This window comes from Aulostomus chinensis, chromosome 14 (genome assembly GCF_037954235.1).
Source record: "Aulostomus chinensis isolate RoL2024-O1b breed Wild chromosome 14, RoL_Achi_v1.0, whole genome shotgun sequence".
Classification (NCBI taxonomy): Eukaryota; Metazoa; Chordata; class Actinopteri; order Syngnathiformes; family Aulostomidae; genus Aulostomus; species Aulostomus chinensis.
This window is the reverse complement of record NC_141333.1, coordinates 19,844,878-19,860,272: the sequence shown is the minus strand read 5'-3', so window position 1 is coordinate 19,860,272 and position 15,395 is coordinate 19,844,878. Positions and strand designations below refer to the sequence as shown.

The following is a 15,395-nucleotide window of genomic DNA, read 5'->3' as shown; positions in this document are numbered from 1 at the left end:
TGACTATGTGTCCAGCCTGGTACCAGAGTCTGATCAAAGTCCTGCTGAACCGCTTCCCTCAGAGCTGCAGACACTTTGACGATAGTGGCATCCAGTATCTGGTGAGATGGGTTTCATTGCCTTTTATCATCAAACCTGGCAGAGTTAATGTGGCCCGTTCAAAATCAACCTTGATGGACCAGTCCAGAGTGATACTTTTTGTGATGTCAATAAGTTTGTATAACGTGACAGCACTGAGACGAAAGTAATTTATTGTGGGATCAAAACCTATTTAAAACTATGAACGCTTGGTATTAAAAATATAAATTCTTATTGTGTTTTGTGACTACAACCTGACTTCTCATACCTGTCCAGATCTTTTGGTCATCATTTTTGGTGTCATTTGTTTCCATCAAATAACTGTTACGTTTATATGAGCAAGTGATGCATGTGGAAACAGTGTTTACTAGTTGAGATTGGGATCATCTAAAAGGGTAAGCAAAACAAAATCTTGTAGTATTTTGCATGTTTTATCACCTATTCTTTACATCACTGAAAATCACTTCAGGTGTTCATAGACAACTGCACTTTCTGAAACATTTAATTGTGTATAATACTGTTGTTTCAGGCTGTTCTCAACCAGAAATTTACTGACTGTTTTGTTCTGGTCTTTCTGGACACCCAAGCTGGAAAAACTGTGAGTAAATAATCTACATGAATAGTGTGATTTCTTTTGTATCATTGTTTATCAAACAACTCAATGTTTTCTGTGTGGGGTCCTTGTGGTCTAGAGCCTAAAGGTTGTTTTTCGGGAACCACTGCCATCACAGCCTCAGGCTAGCAGCAGCCCCCCTCCCCAACTGGTGTCGATGTACCATCACCTGGAGTCCGTTATAAACACAGCCTGCTATAACCTCTGGACGGGACTGTTATAAAGATGACGTCATCACTTTGATCAGAGCAAGAAATGAATCCAGCTGCTGAAGACCGAGGACAAAGAGCCCTGATGGCCTTTAAAGAAGAAGAAAAAGATACTTGTTGTCCAAATAGGTGCCGTTGAGAGAGGTGATGCTCCAGTTTTGTTCAAAGAGATGTTGGGGTCTAAAAACTGCACATAAAATACTTTTGATTGTTCATTTCTAATGGGTTAACATCAGCATAGCAGCAGTTTGATGTTTCATTCTTGAAATATTTGGGTCTTCTTTCATTTCTACACATGTAAAGCACGCATATGATGCAAATGCAACCCTTAATCAGGATAAGCAGAAGAAATTGGATGGATGGATGGATGGATGATGCAGATGGTGTAAACAGATGCTTATTTGCCCAACAGAGGCAAACGTGCTTCACCTTCAGTCTATAAAAGCTGTTCTGGACAGGTTTTGTTTGGTTACTGTTTACAATAAAAACTTAGTCCGGTAAGAGACTAAACCAGCTTGTTTGCAAACTTTCTGTTGGTTATTAGAAGTTAGTGCACTGGCTAGCTTAGGGAACTGGTTTGTGGATCAGGATGCTGAGTTTGGTCAGCAGACTTCAGATGCAGCTCATGTTCATGTGTGTGATGTCTTTTTTTGAATCTTCTAAAAACTTTGCACAGTCCACAGGACAATGACAATTAAAATTTGGCTTCATTTCACAAACAAACGTGGGAGCATCACAACTGACTTTGAAATGTATTTTAATGGGACACATTTTTTCATTTTTAAAGAATATTCTCTATTGTTTTTGGTTTTTTGTTGTTGGTGCTGGAAAATAAGATGATTAGGAAGTTTGGGACATTACTATTGTACTGAGAACAAACAGGACTTTACCAAGATAAATTTAGCTATAAAACTTTAAAGAAATTAATAATTAAATTCATAATTAGCTTTTGGATTTGTTGTGGATAAATCCTTGTGAAATGCATCAATTCAAACATTTCCAGTTGTAGAGGCTACGTTCAAAGTCACTTGAAAGCAGCGTCCATGGCCTATTGAGTGGATGTCAAGATCCAGGACATGAAAAATATGAAAACCCCAGGTTTAGAAAGTCAAATTGATGTGGGTTATCTGTGATCGGGTCCATCTAATAACCTCAGCAGCACAGACCTTTTTACTGTCCGATTCTTAATCATATTAGCAGTAGAGGACCTTGCTGTTTTAAATGTTTCCCCGTTGATCGTCCTGGAGGTCTATGCACCAACACGTGCTGGACACCTCACGGACAAAAAAAAAAAAAAAATCATGTTCGGTTTGATCTAACGGAGAAGCTACTGCTGCGTTTCTTTGGTCATTTTTGAATCAGACTAACCGTGTTGAAGTTCGGACTCTCGTGATGAAGTGGGACACGAGTCGATCACAGGCACAAACCTTTCATGTAACGACTGCAAAAGTTCATACTTCATCTCTGTGTCTGAGGTAATTTAGCTCTTGTATCTTTCATAGCCGTTCGTATTACATCAGAGTTTCAATGAGTGACCGCAGAGATGCCAGTCTGCAGAGAAGAGCTTTTGTGGTTGACTTCAGGAATGTCACACCTGGTACCTACTTTGATCCCACTGCCATGTCTGGTGGCCTTAAGTGCCCCCATAAGTGCCTTTGTGACCCCCCCCCCCCCCCCCCCCCCCGTTAAAATTCTAAATCTATGAAGCTAATGAAGTGATATTAAATGTGATGTTCTGTCACAGCTCTACAAATATCAGGCAAGTTGAACCCAAGTTGTTGTGCCTAAATCATTTCAGCACAAATTGCCTTTCATAAGCAGGAAAATGGGTCATTAACTGTGACAGTTTGATGAATGGCTTCCCACGTGTCATCAGTGACTTTCTTTCCAAAGCATGTTGAGGATGAAGATGTGTGTCTAGTAATTCAGAAGTGCAACATCACTGCTACAAACATGAAGGCTCCAAATGTGCAGCGACACATTCAGGCACAATGAGCTTCAGCTTTTTTTACTGGAGGAGACCAAACATGTCAAGTGGAGAAATTTTCGGGCTACGCAGCATGATGAGTGCTCAGAGAATTCAATCTGAATATGAAACACTGGATATATATTGTGCAAAATATGAAGTGTAAGTAAAAAAAATTAGTCCGTAGCATTTTGACACTGTAATATAAATACTGCACTGTCTCAATGTATATTATGTATATACAGGACACTTTATACAGTATGTGAAATGCTAAATAAACCAATAGGAGGAATGAAAATGTGCTGAATCATTTTCTACATCACCACAATGAGGATCAGTTCGCTGGGGACATATAAATTTGAACACCAAGGATACAATAGAAATGGATTAGCTGTGGAATGTACCCTTCATCTACATGTGATTATTAAGCCACTGAATAATAAAATATCATCGTGCACAAAATCCACTAATGCAAATTCAGATTTATATGATATTGTGTATAATTAAAAAAATCCAATATGGTTGTCCCTGGAAGTTGGCATCAGTAACTAAAAACAATGGGGATCCAGTTGGTACATTCTTGAAGAGGTGTTAAGTTTAGGCTGGTCAGTGTGCTGACATGAGTGTTAGAGTAGCAACCACCTATTTCAAAGAATACAGCTGAAGCTATGGTGCCAACAAATGCATAGCTTTAAATGGACTGAAATAAAGGATTCCAGAAAGGGGCACTTCTTTTCAAGATGCTGTTTAACTTTTAACTGTCTCATTTGCACATCAAATACACAAAAAGCAGCCAAAAATGGTGTAAGAAGCCCCGCCCCCTTATAATAAAACTAGGTGTGGGCTGGTAGAACCGCTTTAATATTTGGCCAAACACAAAAATGGCATACAAATTTCATTTGTAAGCATAGAATCAAACTTGTTTAACAAAACTTGTTCCTTATTTTTATCAGAAGAATTCAATGCATTACTAGATCTATTTCATCATTACACTTTGTTTTACAAAGTTAGTTTCACAATGATTTATCCCCTCAACACGAACATTAATGTAAATCTAAATACTGTCAATACCTTAATCCCACCCCTCATTACAAAATTCCACATTACATGACGACACAACTGTTTGCAGTTGCACATGTCACTGCCTACTTCACCATAAGGACAATTCTCACTGTGACCCAAAGGCTTTAAAGTCCCACACTGCATTCCACATCGTGTGTGATGACTTTTGGATTAGGGTCAACTTTCAAATACTTTGTGATGTCATAAATCGGACACATACAGGACTGCCACTAGAAACCAGCTTTTCAGTGAACACAGAAAGTAAATACATTTTTTTATTGTCGAACTCTGCGTATCCATTTCTCTAAAGGTTGACCTCAAAGCGTCAACTGTGGCAACAAAGAAACTGGGGCTGTGAGCAGGTGTGAGCCATCCACTCTCATCGACAAGACTACTTCAGCTGTCTGTGCTGGTCGATAATCTGCACTACATAAATATCAGGCATGGAAAAGTAGTGACATCTGATCATATCACTTTCAAAAACTATATATATCAGGCCAGCAGAATCAGAGATTCAAGAGAAAATGTTTGCAGAAGGTGTTGGGGAGTAGACTGTGTGTTACTTGCTGTGTGTCCAGTAATCTTTCAGCCAGCCCAGACCTTCATGTGTGGAACCTAAAGAAGACAGAGGCCATTGGAAAAGGCACCATCCTTAATCAGACCCACTGTCAGAGCAATTCCACTTACCTGCTGGTTTGTATTCACAGCCAATGTATCCCTGGTAGCTGAGCTTCTCAAGCATGTTGAAGAGGTACTTAAAGTCAAGGTCTCCAACACTATCTGGCTCATTCCTGCCTGGAACCTGAGCGATCTGAATGTGACCTGAGACAAACCACAGCAATTCACTCTACACCCGTACCTGCTGATGGGGTTTTTTTCTTTGTTTTGGTTTGGGTTTTTTTGCTTGGTAAGACTTGTTCAACTAAGTTGACCCTACTTGGTACCCTTCTTTATAGTTCCACACATTTATACCCAATTAGAGAAAGCACATTCCGTTGCAACTACACCCTGGGTTTTTGGTCACATTGTTTAACTGATAAAACAAACATAGTGTCACGGTGTTTTTATTAGCTTTAATCTGTTTCTGTGATTCTATGGTGGACTTTGGCAATGACTGGGTACTTGGGATGGATAGGAAGAGATTCTATTGGAAGACAACCGCTCCAAACAGTGCATTAAGAGGGAATGAACTAGTACCATTTAAGGGACTGTGAATTTAGTTCAAAATTGTATATTGTGATCTGTCATGGTGTTCATTTTTATCTGTGAGAACTGAGCTGGACCTGCACAATACTAATCTTGGAATACCACAATCTTATGGCCACTGTTATGAGACATTTATTTGAGTCAGCTGAATTCTACAGAGTCTGACATGAAGAATGGCTGCACTGCATTTAGTAGAGCTCTTTCCAAGTCTCTGATACTGTGCAGGATCACCCCCTGCAATACAGTAGACACTCATTTTATAGACCTGTACTTTCCTGTACTGAGAAGTCAAACTGTTGCCGTCTTGTTTCTGATACTCATCTTTATCATACTCACCAATCAGTGGGAAATACTTGTGTATGTTCTGTGTCAGATTTCTGTCCATGATTTCCCAATGAAAGACGTCCTGGAAGATTTAGCATGTCAATTAACACAGGACTTCCATCATATTTCTCTGCTCTTATTCAGTATTCAAGTGCAGACAAACATCTGCAAACACCCACCATTTGCAGTTTGATATTTGGCTTTCCGACCCTTTCCAGGATTGCCGCAGCTGCACATGTAGAGACAGAATTAAAACATTATGCAAACTGCTTACATAATAAAATAATGAATACAACAGTTCATTCTAATTTAGAACATTGACCCAGAACATAAAAACTAGACTAGGGCTGCAAATACTAATTACTTACAAGATATGATGACAATTTTTTAATGTCATCTTCATTTGTCCGTCCAAATGTGTAAAACCCCAAAACTCTTCATTTTCTTTCATATATGCCAAAAAATTAGCATCATTATATTTAAGAGTCTGCTGTACACCTGCACAATTTCAAAAAAAATATCTATTTTTTAAAATAATTTTACAATATGATTTGCTAGACTACAAATCTAATTTTTAAATAAATTTGATCATTTTCATTAAAACTGTCAAGGGGTTGGGGTGTGGGGAAGTAGACCCAAATGCAGAGGAGGGGAAGGAGGGTGCACAAAAGAGGTTTATTAAAGAGACCGGAGGCTGGAGACTGGGGAAACCTGGAGGCTTGACTGGCGACTCGTGACTGTGACTGTGACAACAACGCTTGACGTAGACTGTGACAGCGACTGCGAAAATAACATCACGACACAACAATGACCCGACAAACACAAGAAGGAAACACAGAGGTTAAATACAAGAGGGAAAACGAGACACAGGTGGGTGGAGGCTGGCCAGGAGGTGGGAAAGGGCAAGAACACAAGAGGACCAAACAAAAATTACTCTTCAGGCCTGGGGGCCGAGCAACGAGACAGAGAGTCAGGAGCAAGAGAGGCGTCCGCCTGGACCCTCGAAGCAGGAGTGGCGCCCGCCAGGACCCTTGGCGGCGGATTAGGAGTAGCAGCTGCTTGGACCAAAGTGATGCCCGCCAGGACCCTTGGCGAAGCTGGAGTAGCGCCAGCCAGGACCCTCGGCACCGGGACAGGATTGGCGCCCACCAGGATCCTCGGCGGTGGAGCAGGTGTAGCAGCCGCTGGGACAGGGATGATGCCCACCAGGACCCTCGGCGGCGGAGCAGGTGTAGCAGCCGCTGGGACGGGTGATGCCTGCCAGGACCCTCGGCGCCGGGACAGGAGTGGCGCCCACCAGGACCCGTGGCGAAGCAGGAGTAGTGCTCACCAGAATCCTCGGCGCCGGGACAGGTGTGGCGCCTGCCAGGACCTTCGGTGGCGGAACAAGGGTTGTGGCCACTTGGACCCCCGATGCTGGAACAGGAATGGTGTCTGCCAGGACCCCCGATGCTGAGACAGGAATGGTGTCCGCCAGGACCCCCGATGCTGGAACAGGAATGGTGTCCGCCAGGACCCCCGATGCCGAGACAGGAATGGCGTCCGAGGGTGTCAGCTGCGTAGCTGCGGTGAGGGCTGGACCTGACCACTGTTGAGCACGAGGGCGGCCAGCCTGCCCTTCGCCCACAGGCCGGGAGCTCCTGAGTCTCCCGGACGAGGGCAGAGCTGACCCGAAGGCTCGCTGCCGAACGAGGACCCCTTTGGGCCAGCCGGGTGCCCGTGAAGTCCTCCACTCCTGGTGACTCTCCACTGTTTGTTTTGCCTTCCAGACAAAATACTCAAAAAGGTTCATCGGCGTGGGTGGGGAGCGGTCTGCTGGGTCTCCGATTGTCAGGTCATTCTGTCAAGGGGTTGGGGTGCAGGGAAGTAGACCCAAATGCAGACGAGGGGAAGGAGGGTGCACAAATGAGGTTTATTAAAGAGACCAGAGGCTGGACACTGGGCTTGAGACTTTAGACGAGAGACTGAAGGCTTGAGACTGGGGAAACCTGGAGGCGCGATTGGCGGCTCGTGACTGTGACTGTGACAACAACGCTTGACGTAGACTGTGACAGCAACTGCGAAAATAACATCATGACACAACAATGACGCGACAAACACAAGGGGGAAACACAGAGGTTAAATACAAGAGGGAAAAGGAGACACAGGTGGTGCAATCAGTCAGGTGAGACACAGGAGGTAATCACAGGGAGGAGCACAGGAAGACAGGACATGACTACAAAGTAAAACAGGAAACACAAGACAGGGATCGTGACAAAAACACCCATTGACATGTTAATTGTTGATTTTTGTGGGTCTGTATCAAGAGTCTGTAGAATATTGTTGGCAGGACCACAATATTTAATGTAAATGGTATTTTGACACACAACCTTAAACAAATACTGTGCATTCCTGCAATTTGAAAATTGCTGTTGGCCATATTCAGTTTTGGTCAATTGTGTAAACCCTTGTTTGAAGCTAGCTAATAATTGACATGTTCCAAAAAAAAACTTGAAATTTGTGTTCATGGTGCTGCTCATAGAAGGCATCATCTCAATTTACACTATATATCACTGCAGCTGGCTAAAGCTAAAATGCTATAGAATAGTTTTACCAGACAAAATATTGTGATAGGCATTTTTAGTGTTAATAAGTATTAATCATAGACCCAAAGTGGTATTGAGAATTTCTTTGCTTTGAATTAAATCATGAATAAATGTTGAAGGCTCCATGAAACTGTAGTACATATTTGTGACTATCCACTAGAAACACACAGCAAGGAAGGGACTTGTCCAGGATACTGACTCAGCCAGACTCAGCTGGCAAGGCAGAGCATGAGCACTCAAGACTTACTGGACTCGACTGGCTATCTCTGGTAAGCTCTCTGCTACACATTAGGATACATAATCTAATCTCAGCCATTTCAGATACTGTGGATGTTATCAGGCCAACTGAATCACATTATGGACATAAAGCAGGGTTTTTATTGTTTTTTACAGGGGATTGTGTGACAATAAACCATTTACCTACCATTTTTCAGCTGGAACATTGAATGCAGCAGTAAGGTTAGCCCTCTTCTAACTTGACTATGGATAAAGCAGTTCTAGGCTTTTCAAATGTTGTCGGACCACAGAGATCACATTGTGACATACTATTGCTATGAAACGACTCATTCTGAAGGGATTGCTTGGGATCAGATGTTCCTTTCACAGTGTACATCTCTGAAAACTTCTTTTGGAGTGGCAGTGTATCATGTGACGGGCAAGGGAGGGATATAAAAAACTGAGAGAGCACTTTGGTTGGATGCAAAATAAGTACATACCTGGCAGTGCGTAATGAGTCCAACTTTTTTTTTCCCATCTGAAAAGGGGGGTTGCTGAGTCCATGTACAGTACCTTTCATTTCATGGGACAATTAACTGTACCTGGTAATGGCTGTGGGACAGTGCCACCATCTGTATTTAATTTTTTCACAATTTTTTTTCTGCCTGTCGCCAGGTACACATTTTCTTGGGGAACAAAAATGTTGCAATTCTAGCATCATGCCACTGAAACAAATAACAGCAAGATAATGACGCTTCTTGCCATGCTAACTCTTGGTAACTTTCCCGAGATAACTCAGCAGGGAATGCGGACAATAGAAAAGCCAGAGTAATCGTGGACACTACGCAGTACCCACAAACAAAAAAGAGACACTTGGGAGGAGGAGAAGAAGGCAAAGAAGAAGTATGACAGAAGACAGGGTAAAACATGAGTGAATATCAGGTCGGCTTTCACTCGCTGGAAAGAGCTACTGGCACTTGTTACAACTTATCACTCATCAAGTCTCCAGAAAATGAATAGATAAAGAAATGACATGATACTGATTGGTATTCAGCGAAGAAATGAAATTTTCTTCAAAAAAAAAAAGAAAAAAGAAAAAAAAAGTCGTGTGTTTCATACCAACTTAAAAATGTTTCAGTATAAAAACCTGGCAAAAGCTCCTGACACACAAAGTGCTTAAGGAGTCAAATCTGCCTTGGTGTATCTTTCAGCCCCACGTGTGTTAACTGATGTTCCCTAAAACACTTGTAAAAGTACGTAGGTGAAAGAAAACAGGCAAATGTGCCTTGACCCCAACTGTAGTGACATAAATGATGATAAACAATTCAACACTGACTTGTTCTTGACAGCTTTACTGCACGTGTGAAAAAGACATAGTGGCAACAGCAGGAAAAACTTCGAAAAAGCAGGTTCTGTTCAGTCAGTTCTCAATTTCCAGCTCTTACCCTGATGAGGAGAGTCCAGAAAGTACCTTGGATCTGTAATCCTTGAGTTGATAGGTTCAATCATGCCAGTGATCCCTTCCTGTGACAAAACAGTGACAACAGCAGTGACTGTCATCATGTGGTTGCAGTACCGGGATACATGATCTGGAGTTTGCACAGGGTGCTTTATTTTGTTGACTGGATGGTCTGTGCCAATCATGGGCCCTTGCCCCAGAGGGACCCCACTTACTTAACATTGGACTGTTCTAATAAGGGTAGATTAATTCTATTCATACTACCTCTTATTAACTTTATGTTTCATTCGATATACTATTTGTCATACCTCCTTTCTTGCATTCACTTTGTTATGTGAATACCTACATCTATACAGCCTGACACTGTCTGTCCCTGGTCTTTTAAAAAAAACAAAAAAACTTTTTTACATGTACATGGAAATATTTGTTTCCAACTCTGTCTCCACTGAGACAGGAAGACTATAAAGTACTTTGAATTGTGTCAAACAAACAACGTCATGTGACCCCTTACCTCCCTAAATATTCATATCATGGTTTCATGGTTTTTCATGCACACAAAAGACGGACCTCTGCTCTGCGCTCAGATTTTTTGTGCATCAATGCTGTCAACCAATAGCAGGCTGGCTAGTGTTGACCAATCAGATTATCCCTGCTGCTATGCAGGTACATTTGCTGTACTTCAAGGAGTGTTTCATACGGCGGGCACTCTTTCAACCAGGTTTATCCACTCCCGCTTTCCAGGGCTACATGTGGTTCCTTTCATTTTTTTTTTTTTACGATGTTTGGAATTAAATATCAGTTAATATATAAATATATATGTGTCTGATACATGTGTTTAATATATTGTTCATTACAATGAATTTAAAAACAACCTGCCTGAGTTTCAAGACTTGGCCGGTCCATTCTGGCCAGAGATCTGTCAGATGGATTCCCGCAGCAAGTTTCATTGTAGTTAGTTAGTCAGGACGGTGACGTCGTTTTCTCCCCAGTACACCAACAAGGAGTGCTGTGCCATGCGGCTATTGTTATACTTTATGCAGCTAATGTAATGAAAAGCACAAGCGCTCGTGAATAGATTAACTGATATTTTATTCCAAACATCGTCAAAAAATAAAGGGAACCACATTTAATGTAGCCCTGGAGGGCAGGAGTGGATAAACCTGGTTGAAAGAGTGTCCCCCTGTATGCGACACTCCTTGATGTACAGCGAACACACCCGCACAGAAGCAGGGATAATCTGATTGGTCAACACTAGCCGGCCTGCTATTGATTGACAGCGTTGATGCACAAAAAATCCGAGAGCAGACAGAGGTCCGCCAGCACAAATTTCCTGAGCCCAAGAGGAAAAGCTCGAGCTTGAGCGCAGCACATCTGCGCGAGCAGCATTAGAACTGAATGCGGGCACACAGTTTGAGCACAAGCAGAGAAAATTTGAGAGAGAGCAGAGTTTTGAGAGACAAGATCACAAAATCTGAATATGAAATCAATAAACAATGGCCTCAAATCAATATAATATGCTCCTGAATTAAGATAGGGAATAACCTCCGTACAATGCTGGCTGGTGTGGCATACTGCGACAGAGTAAAGAACACCTACCTTTGAGAGGACATCAGCGGCATAAATTAGGTTCTGCACAAAGATCGTCTCCATGTCCTTGGCAACATCTGTTCTGTGTGAGGCCACAGGAATCCTCCCAGCCATTAAGTGGATCCTTTTCATTGAATATGGAGAAACAGTTTGAAACACACCTACTATTGTGTACAAAATACAAAGTAATCAAAAAGCCTAACAGAGGCAAATCAGGATTTGATATGTAGATACATTTTATTCACTAATTATGAGGTCTGATTAAAAAAAAAAAAAAAAATTTCGTAAGTAATTTAAGCGTGAACGTACTTCATGTTCCTTTTTTGCAGTCAAAAACCTTGTTTTTAAATATATTAGTCACAGTTTTGTAGTATCAAAATGAGAATGTCGAAGTATTTTTGGAACTATCACAAACACTGAAGGGCTTGTCAGCGTCTTGATTGACAGCAGCTGTCAGGCAGCCAGACAGTCAGTGTTACTACATAAGTGAACCAAAAATACACAAACTGCTGACAAACAAGTAAGGTGAGGTGTGTTGTTGTTGGAAAGATCTCGCTATAAAATTCACTGACAGTTTCAAATTAGACCTGAAAATAGAACTTGCTGTGTGCCACCTGGGTAGACTTATAAAATTCAAATCGCATTATACTGACAGCTCAACATTAAACTAAAGTTTAAACTATGTCATTCAGAATTTTCATTCCAATACATCATAACAGCATTGCAAAGTTGCACATCTGTACCAGGTTACCAAACACACGACATGAAGTAGCAATAACATCCTGTTAAAAATAAAGTCCGGGGGCCTGGTGGTGCAGTGGTAGTGCCGTCACCTCACAGCTACAAGGTCATGGGTTTGATTCCCACAGAGGACACTGTGGTACGTCCTCTCCTCCACATCACCCCTGCCCAAACCTTGGCTGGGATCAGCAAAAGGGCCTTTCTGTGTGGAGTTTACATGTTGTCCCTTGTGTCCCCTGGGGTTTCCTATACAGAACCCCTCACAAAACCATGCAACAATCCTGGTCACAACAGCACCTCCTCTGGTCAATCAGGGCGCATAAAGTAAGGGTAAAGACTGGGTGGGAATAGCATGTTCTTCCCATGCGTTACGTCCTACCAGGTGATATCCCCCCTGTGTTGTGACAAGAAGCGGTCTGTTAACGGGTCGTGTACAGGAGGACACATGAGTCCAGTCTGGTGCTCTCCCTAGGCTGGCAGAGATAGTAGTGCCTATGGGGCACAGGTAGTGCCCAGGATCATAGCAAATTGACACAAAGTGTTTGAAAAATGGCTTACAAAATTGGGGATGAATAAATAAAATGTGTAAATGCTCTTGCTTCAATCATGGAAATGTAACACACTGAAATATAGCTCCCATTACATAATCATAAACGTATGTACCTGCTGTAACATACAGGGGTCACAATGAGATTTTAACATACAACAGATACTAAGGACTGAACTCCCAACAAAACAGCAATGTGTTGATTTTACTTGTTCAAGTTATACACAAAAATTGAATATATTATCAGACATATGCACAGTCCTCCCACTGCAATCACATTTACCAGACGGTTGCTAATTGTCAGCTGCAATGGGCAAATAGTGTCCAGTGTCTATCTTCTAGGATTTGAGTTGGAAACATATTTTTCCAGAGGGTCATACTGACTTAAAGTAAGCAAAAAGCCACACATCAGACGAATGAATGTTAACATAAGTTTGGGAAGACAATATCAGGGCTTTTTCTTGTTTTTTTCCCCGCACTGAAAATTCTGTGGCATCGTTAGCGTGCTTGGTCAGAACCGTCTCTTGTCATTAACTGTGTGATACTCTCAAAGGTATGTCTCAAAGATACATTAGAACCTGCGCTTGAGACAAATATTTAAACATCCACTGCTTCGTTAACAACACAACATTCAACTTAACTATGATTCCGTCATCACAACAGGTTACTAGCTTGTTACTTGAGCAAGCAGGAATCAACTTGAGGTCTTTCGTTTCATCTAAATGTGGACATCACCCTCTGTTGGGACCAAGTTTAATTGCAATACAAACATATTGAAGCCCTTCGGATAGTGATTCATTCAATACTGCCTTTTATTGATTTTTTGGGACATGTTTTGTTTTCTCTTGAGGCTGTTGTGTGCTGACAGAGATGGTCCACAACCCATACTTGAGTTTTTGTACCACGCCCGTGTTTCATTGTGTCAGCTGCTGAAAATCTCTCCCTCTCTCCCTCTCTCTCTCCCTCTCTCCGTCTCTCTCCGTCTAATCACTGCTGTATCCTCTGTTGGTAATCACACAACTGAATGAAATAACCTTCATTCAGGTGGCAACTTTCAGCAGAGCATCTTTCGTTGCGTATTTTTAACATTTCCTCATTTTCATTTAATCTCCTATTTCAAACATACCAAACTTAAAATCAAATGAACAAAACAACCATCTTTCTGCCATCCAAATGGAAACAGCCATGGGCCAGAGGTATGATGTTTGTGGGTTGTCCTGTCTCATTTTCACTGATGGAATTTATCAGATTTTGCACGCGGGGACTCAGGTATATCATAGAACGGTACATTTGTCTCGAAACAAAATCAATCCTTCAGTTTGAATGACAAAATTCAGTAATTAGCATAAGATACCATAAAACATGACATTTGAGCAATGTGCAAAATAAACTGAAGACCAAATATGAATGTACATTATATCATTTTCATATCTTATGACGTTTCTGGAGTACATCATTTTAGGTATGGTTGCAGAGCCTGTTCTATGGCAACACATTCAGGCATTGCCTGTGTTCAGTAAATAAGCATTGATGTACACCAGCAGTCAGAGGACTTCATAACCCACTTCACTCTGGGGTAATCAAACTCTGTGTGTGTGTGTGTGTGTGTGTGTGTGTGTGTGTGTGTGTGTTTGTGTGTGTGTTCGTGCGTGCGTGCGCGTGTGAGCGCGCGCGGACCTTTTGCAGTCCAAAGCTTTTGCATACTTCAGCGCCAGATCTAAACCCTGTTTGAACTCTGTTTCTCTCCCAGGAACTGCTCCGAGGCCAAGTTCATCTGCCTTCACATCTCCTGCACAACACACATCATCTATGTATCACATGCCTGAATGATCAGATGTGTATTTTTCACAATAATATCTGCGACTGAACCGCATGGTACTGAGGACACTTTTTGCATACCGGGGGGAGTATTGATGAGGACCACCTCCATTCCTGTTGCCTCCCGGGCTCTCTGGAGCTCCTGAAGATCCGAGTCGTAGAGCCAGGCTGCTTCCACTGCCTGAAAACCGACAGAGGCAGCCGCGTATATTCTCTGGCTGAAGTCGGGAAACTCTGTGAACAGCCATGAAATATTTGCGCAGAACTTCAGCGGAGGCATTGTAATTTGTCTGCCGATGTCAACAACCCTGCGTTCGGCGAACTACACCGGACCTCTTCTATGCTAGCTGTATGTGGTGAAGCTAGCTACTGTTAGCCTAACCAAAGCGGAAAAAGGGAGCAGCACATAATTAGCTTCCTCGCTGGAAGTGATAGCGCCAGAAAATAATTTATTTCCACCTCACACAAGTCAAATCTTTATTTGTACGGAGACGAACAATTTGCTTTTTGCTGATCAAAAAAAAAAAAAAAATCAGCAAGCGTCTTATTTTGAAAAAACAGAGGAATCGAAGCAGCCTGTTCGTCACAGTGTCTAACCTGACCGGAGGAGGAGAGGTCTGTTGTCATGTGACTGGCAGCCTGTATCATGGTGCGGGCGCAGTCCTTGGCAAGCTTGTTATTTTTTTTTCTTTTTACTTTTTTTTTTTAATTTAGAAGTAGTCCATAGAAAGAATGCAGTGTGTCCAATAAAAATAGGTATCCAAGAAATTTAAAAATTTGTGAAGAAACAATAAACATAGGTACTCTTTCCACACAACCATAAAAATTACATATAGAAACACATGAAATATTCAAAACATTACAAGCATTTCAACTTAATACAGCTTTTGGATTTTGAGAGGGTAGAACGAAAGTTATGTTGCTTGATTTTGGCAATGCAGCAATAAAACATGGCTTCCAACCCTTCAATTTACATTTGTAAGT

At 41.8% G+C, this 15,395-nt stretch overlaps 2 protein-coding genes across 8 annotated transcripts in view; one reads left to right on the top strand and one right to left on the bottom strand.

Annotated features, from left to right (window-relative positions):
- The window catches only part of szt2 (SZT2 subunit of KICSTOR complex), a 140,669-nt gene extending 137,250 nt beyond the window's left edge, over positions 1 to 3,419 (top strand). For all 6 annotated transcript variants that reach the window (XM_086224165.1, XM_086224164.1, XM_086224166.1 and 3 more), the window contains 3 exons: positions 1 to 101; positions 608 to 676; positions 771 to 3,419. The exon at positions 1 to 101 is cut by the window's left edge and continues 10 nt beyond it. In XM_086224165.1, the coding sequence (XP_086080291.1) occupies positions 1 to 101; positions 608 to 676; positions 771 to 914 (314 nt within the window). In that variant the 3' untranslated portion in view covers positions 915 to 3,419. The remainder of the gene's footprint in view (positions 102 to 607; positions 677 to 770) is intronic.
- Positions 3,420 to 3,708: 289 nt separating this feature from the next.
- On the bottom strand, positions 3,709 to 14,816 carry hyi (hydroxypyruvate isomerase). 2 transcript variants are annotated; one of them, XM_086224175.1, is made up of 8 exons: positions 14,493 to 14,816; positions 14,271 to 14,382; positions 11,315 to 11,429; positions 9,705 to 9,783; positions 5,638 to 5,687; positions 5,471 to 5,540; positions 4,616 to 4,750; positions 3,709 to 4,543 (listed from the first exon to the last, which is right to left on the bottom strand). In XM_086224175.1, exons 1-8 carry the CDS (start codon positions 14,689 to 14,691, stop codon positions 4,488 to 4,490), a joined length of 816 nt encoding a protein of 271 aa, XP_086080301.1. In that variant the 5' UTR covers positions 14,692 to 14,816; the 3' UTR covers positions 3,709 to 4,487. The 2 variants fall into 2 exon arrangements, with proteins under 2 accessions (XP_086080301.1, XP_086080302.1); XM_086224176.1 differs by lacking the exon at positions 14,271 to 14,382 and having other exon boundaries at positions 14,493 to 14,807.
- Positions 14,817 to 15,395: the final 579 nt, after the last annotated feature.

What these genes read in the sequence shown, in the direction of transcription:
- hyi (XM_086224175.1), bottom strand. Translation starts at nt 14,691, where the DNA reads ATGCCTCCGCTGAAGTTCTGCGCAAATATTTCATGGCTGTTCACAGAG. An exon ending in AAAGCTTTGGACTGCAAAAG is followed by an intron (nt 11,430 to 14,270) that starts GTCCGCGCGCGC and finishes TTCAATGAAAAG; the next exon opens with GATCCACTTAATGGCTGGGA. An exon ending in TCTGGACTCTCCTCATCAGG is followed by an intron (nt 5,688 to 9,704) that starts GTAAGAGCTGGA and finishes CTACATGTGCAG; the next exon opens with CTGCGGCAATCCTGGAAAGG.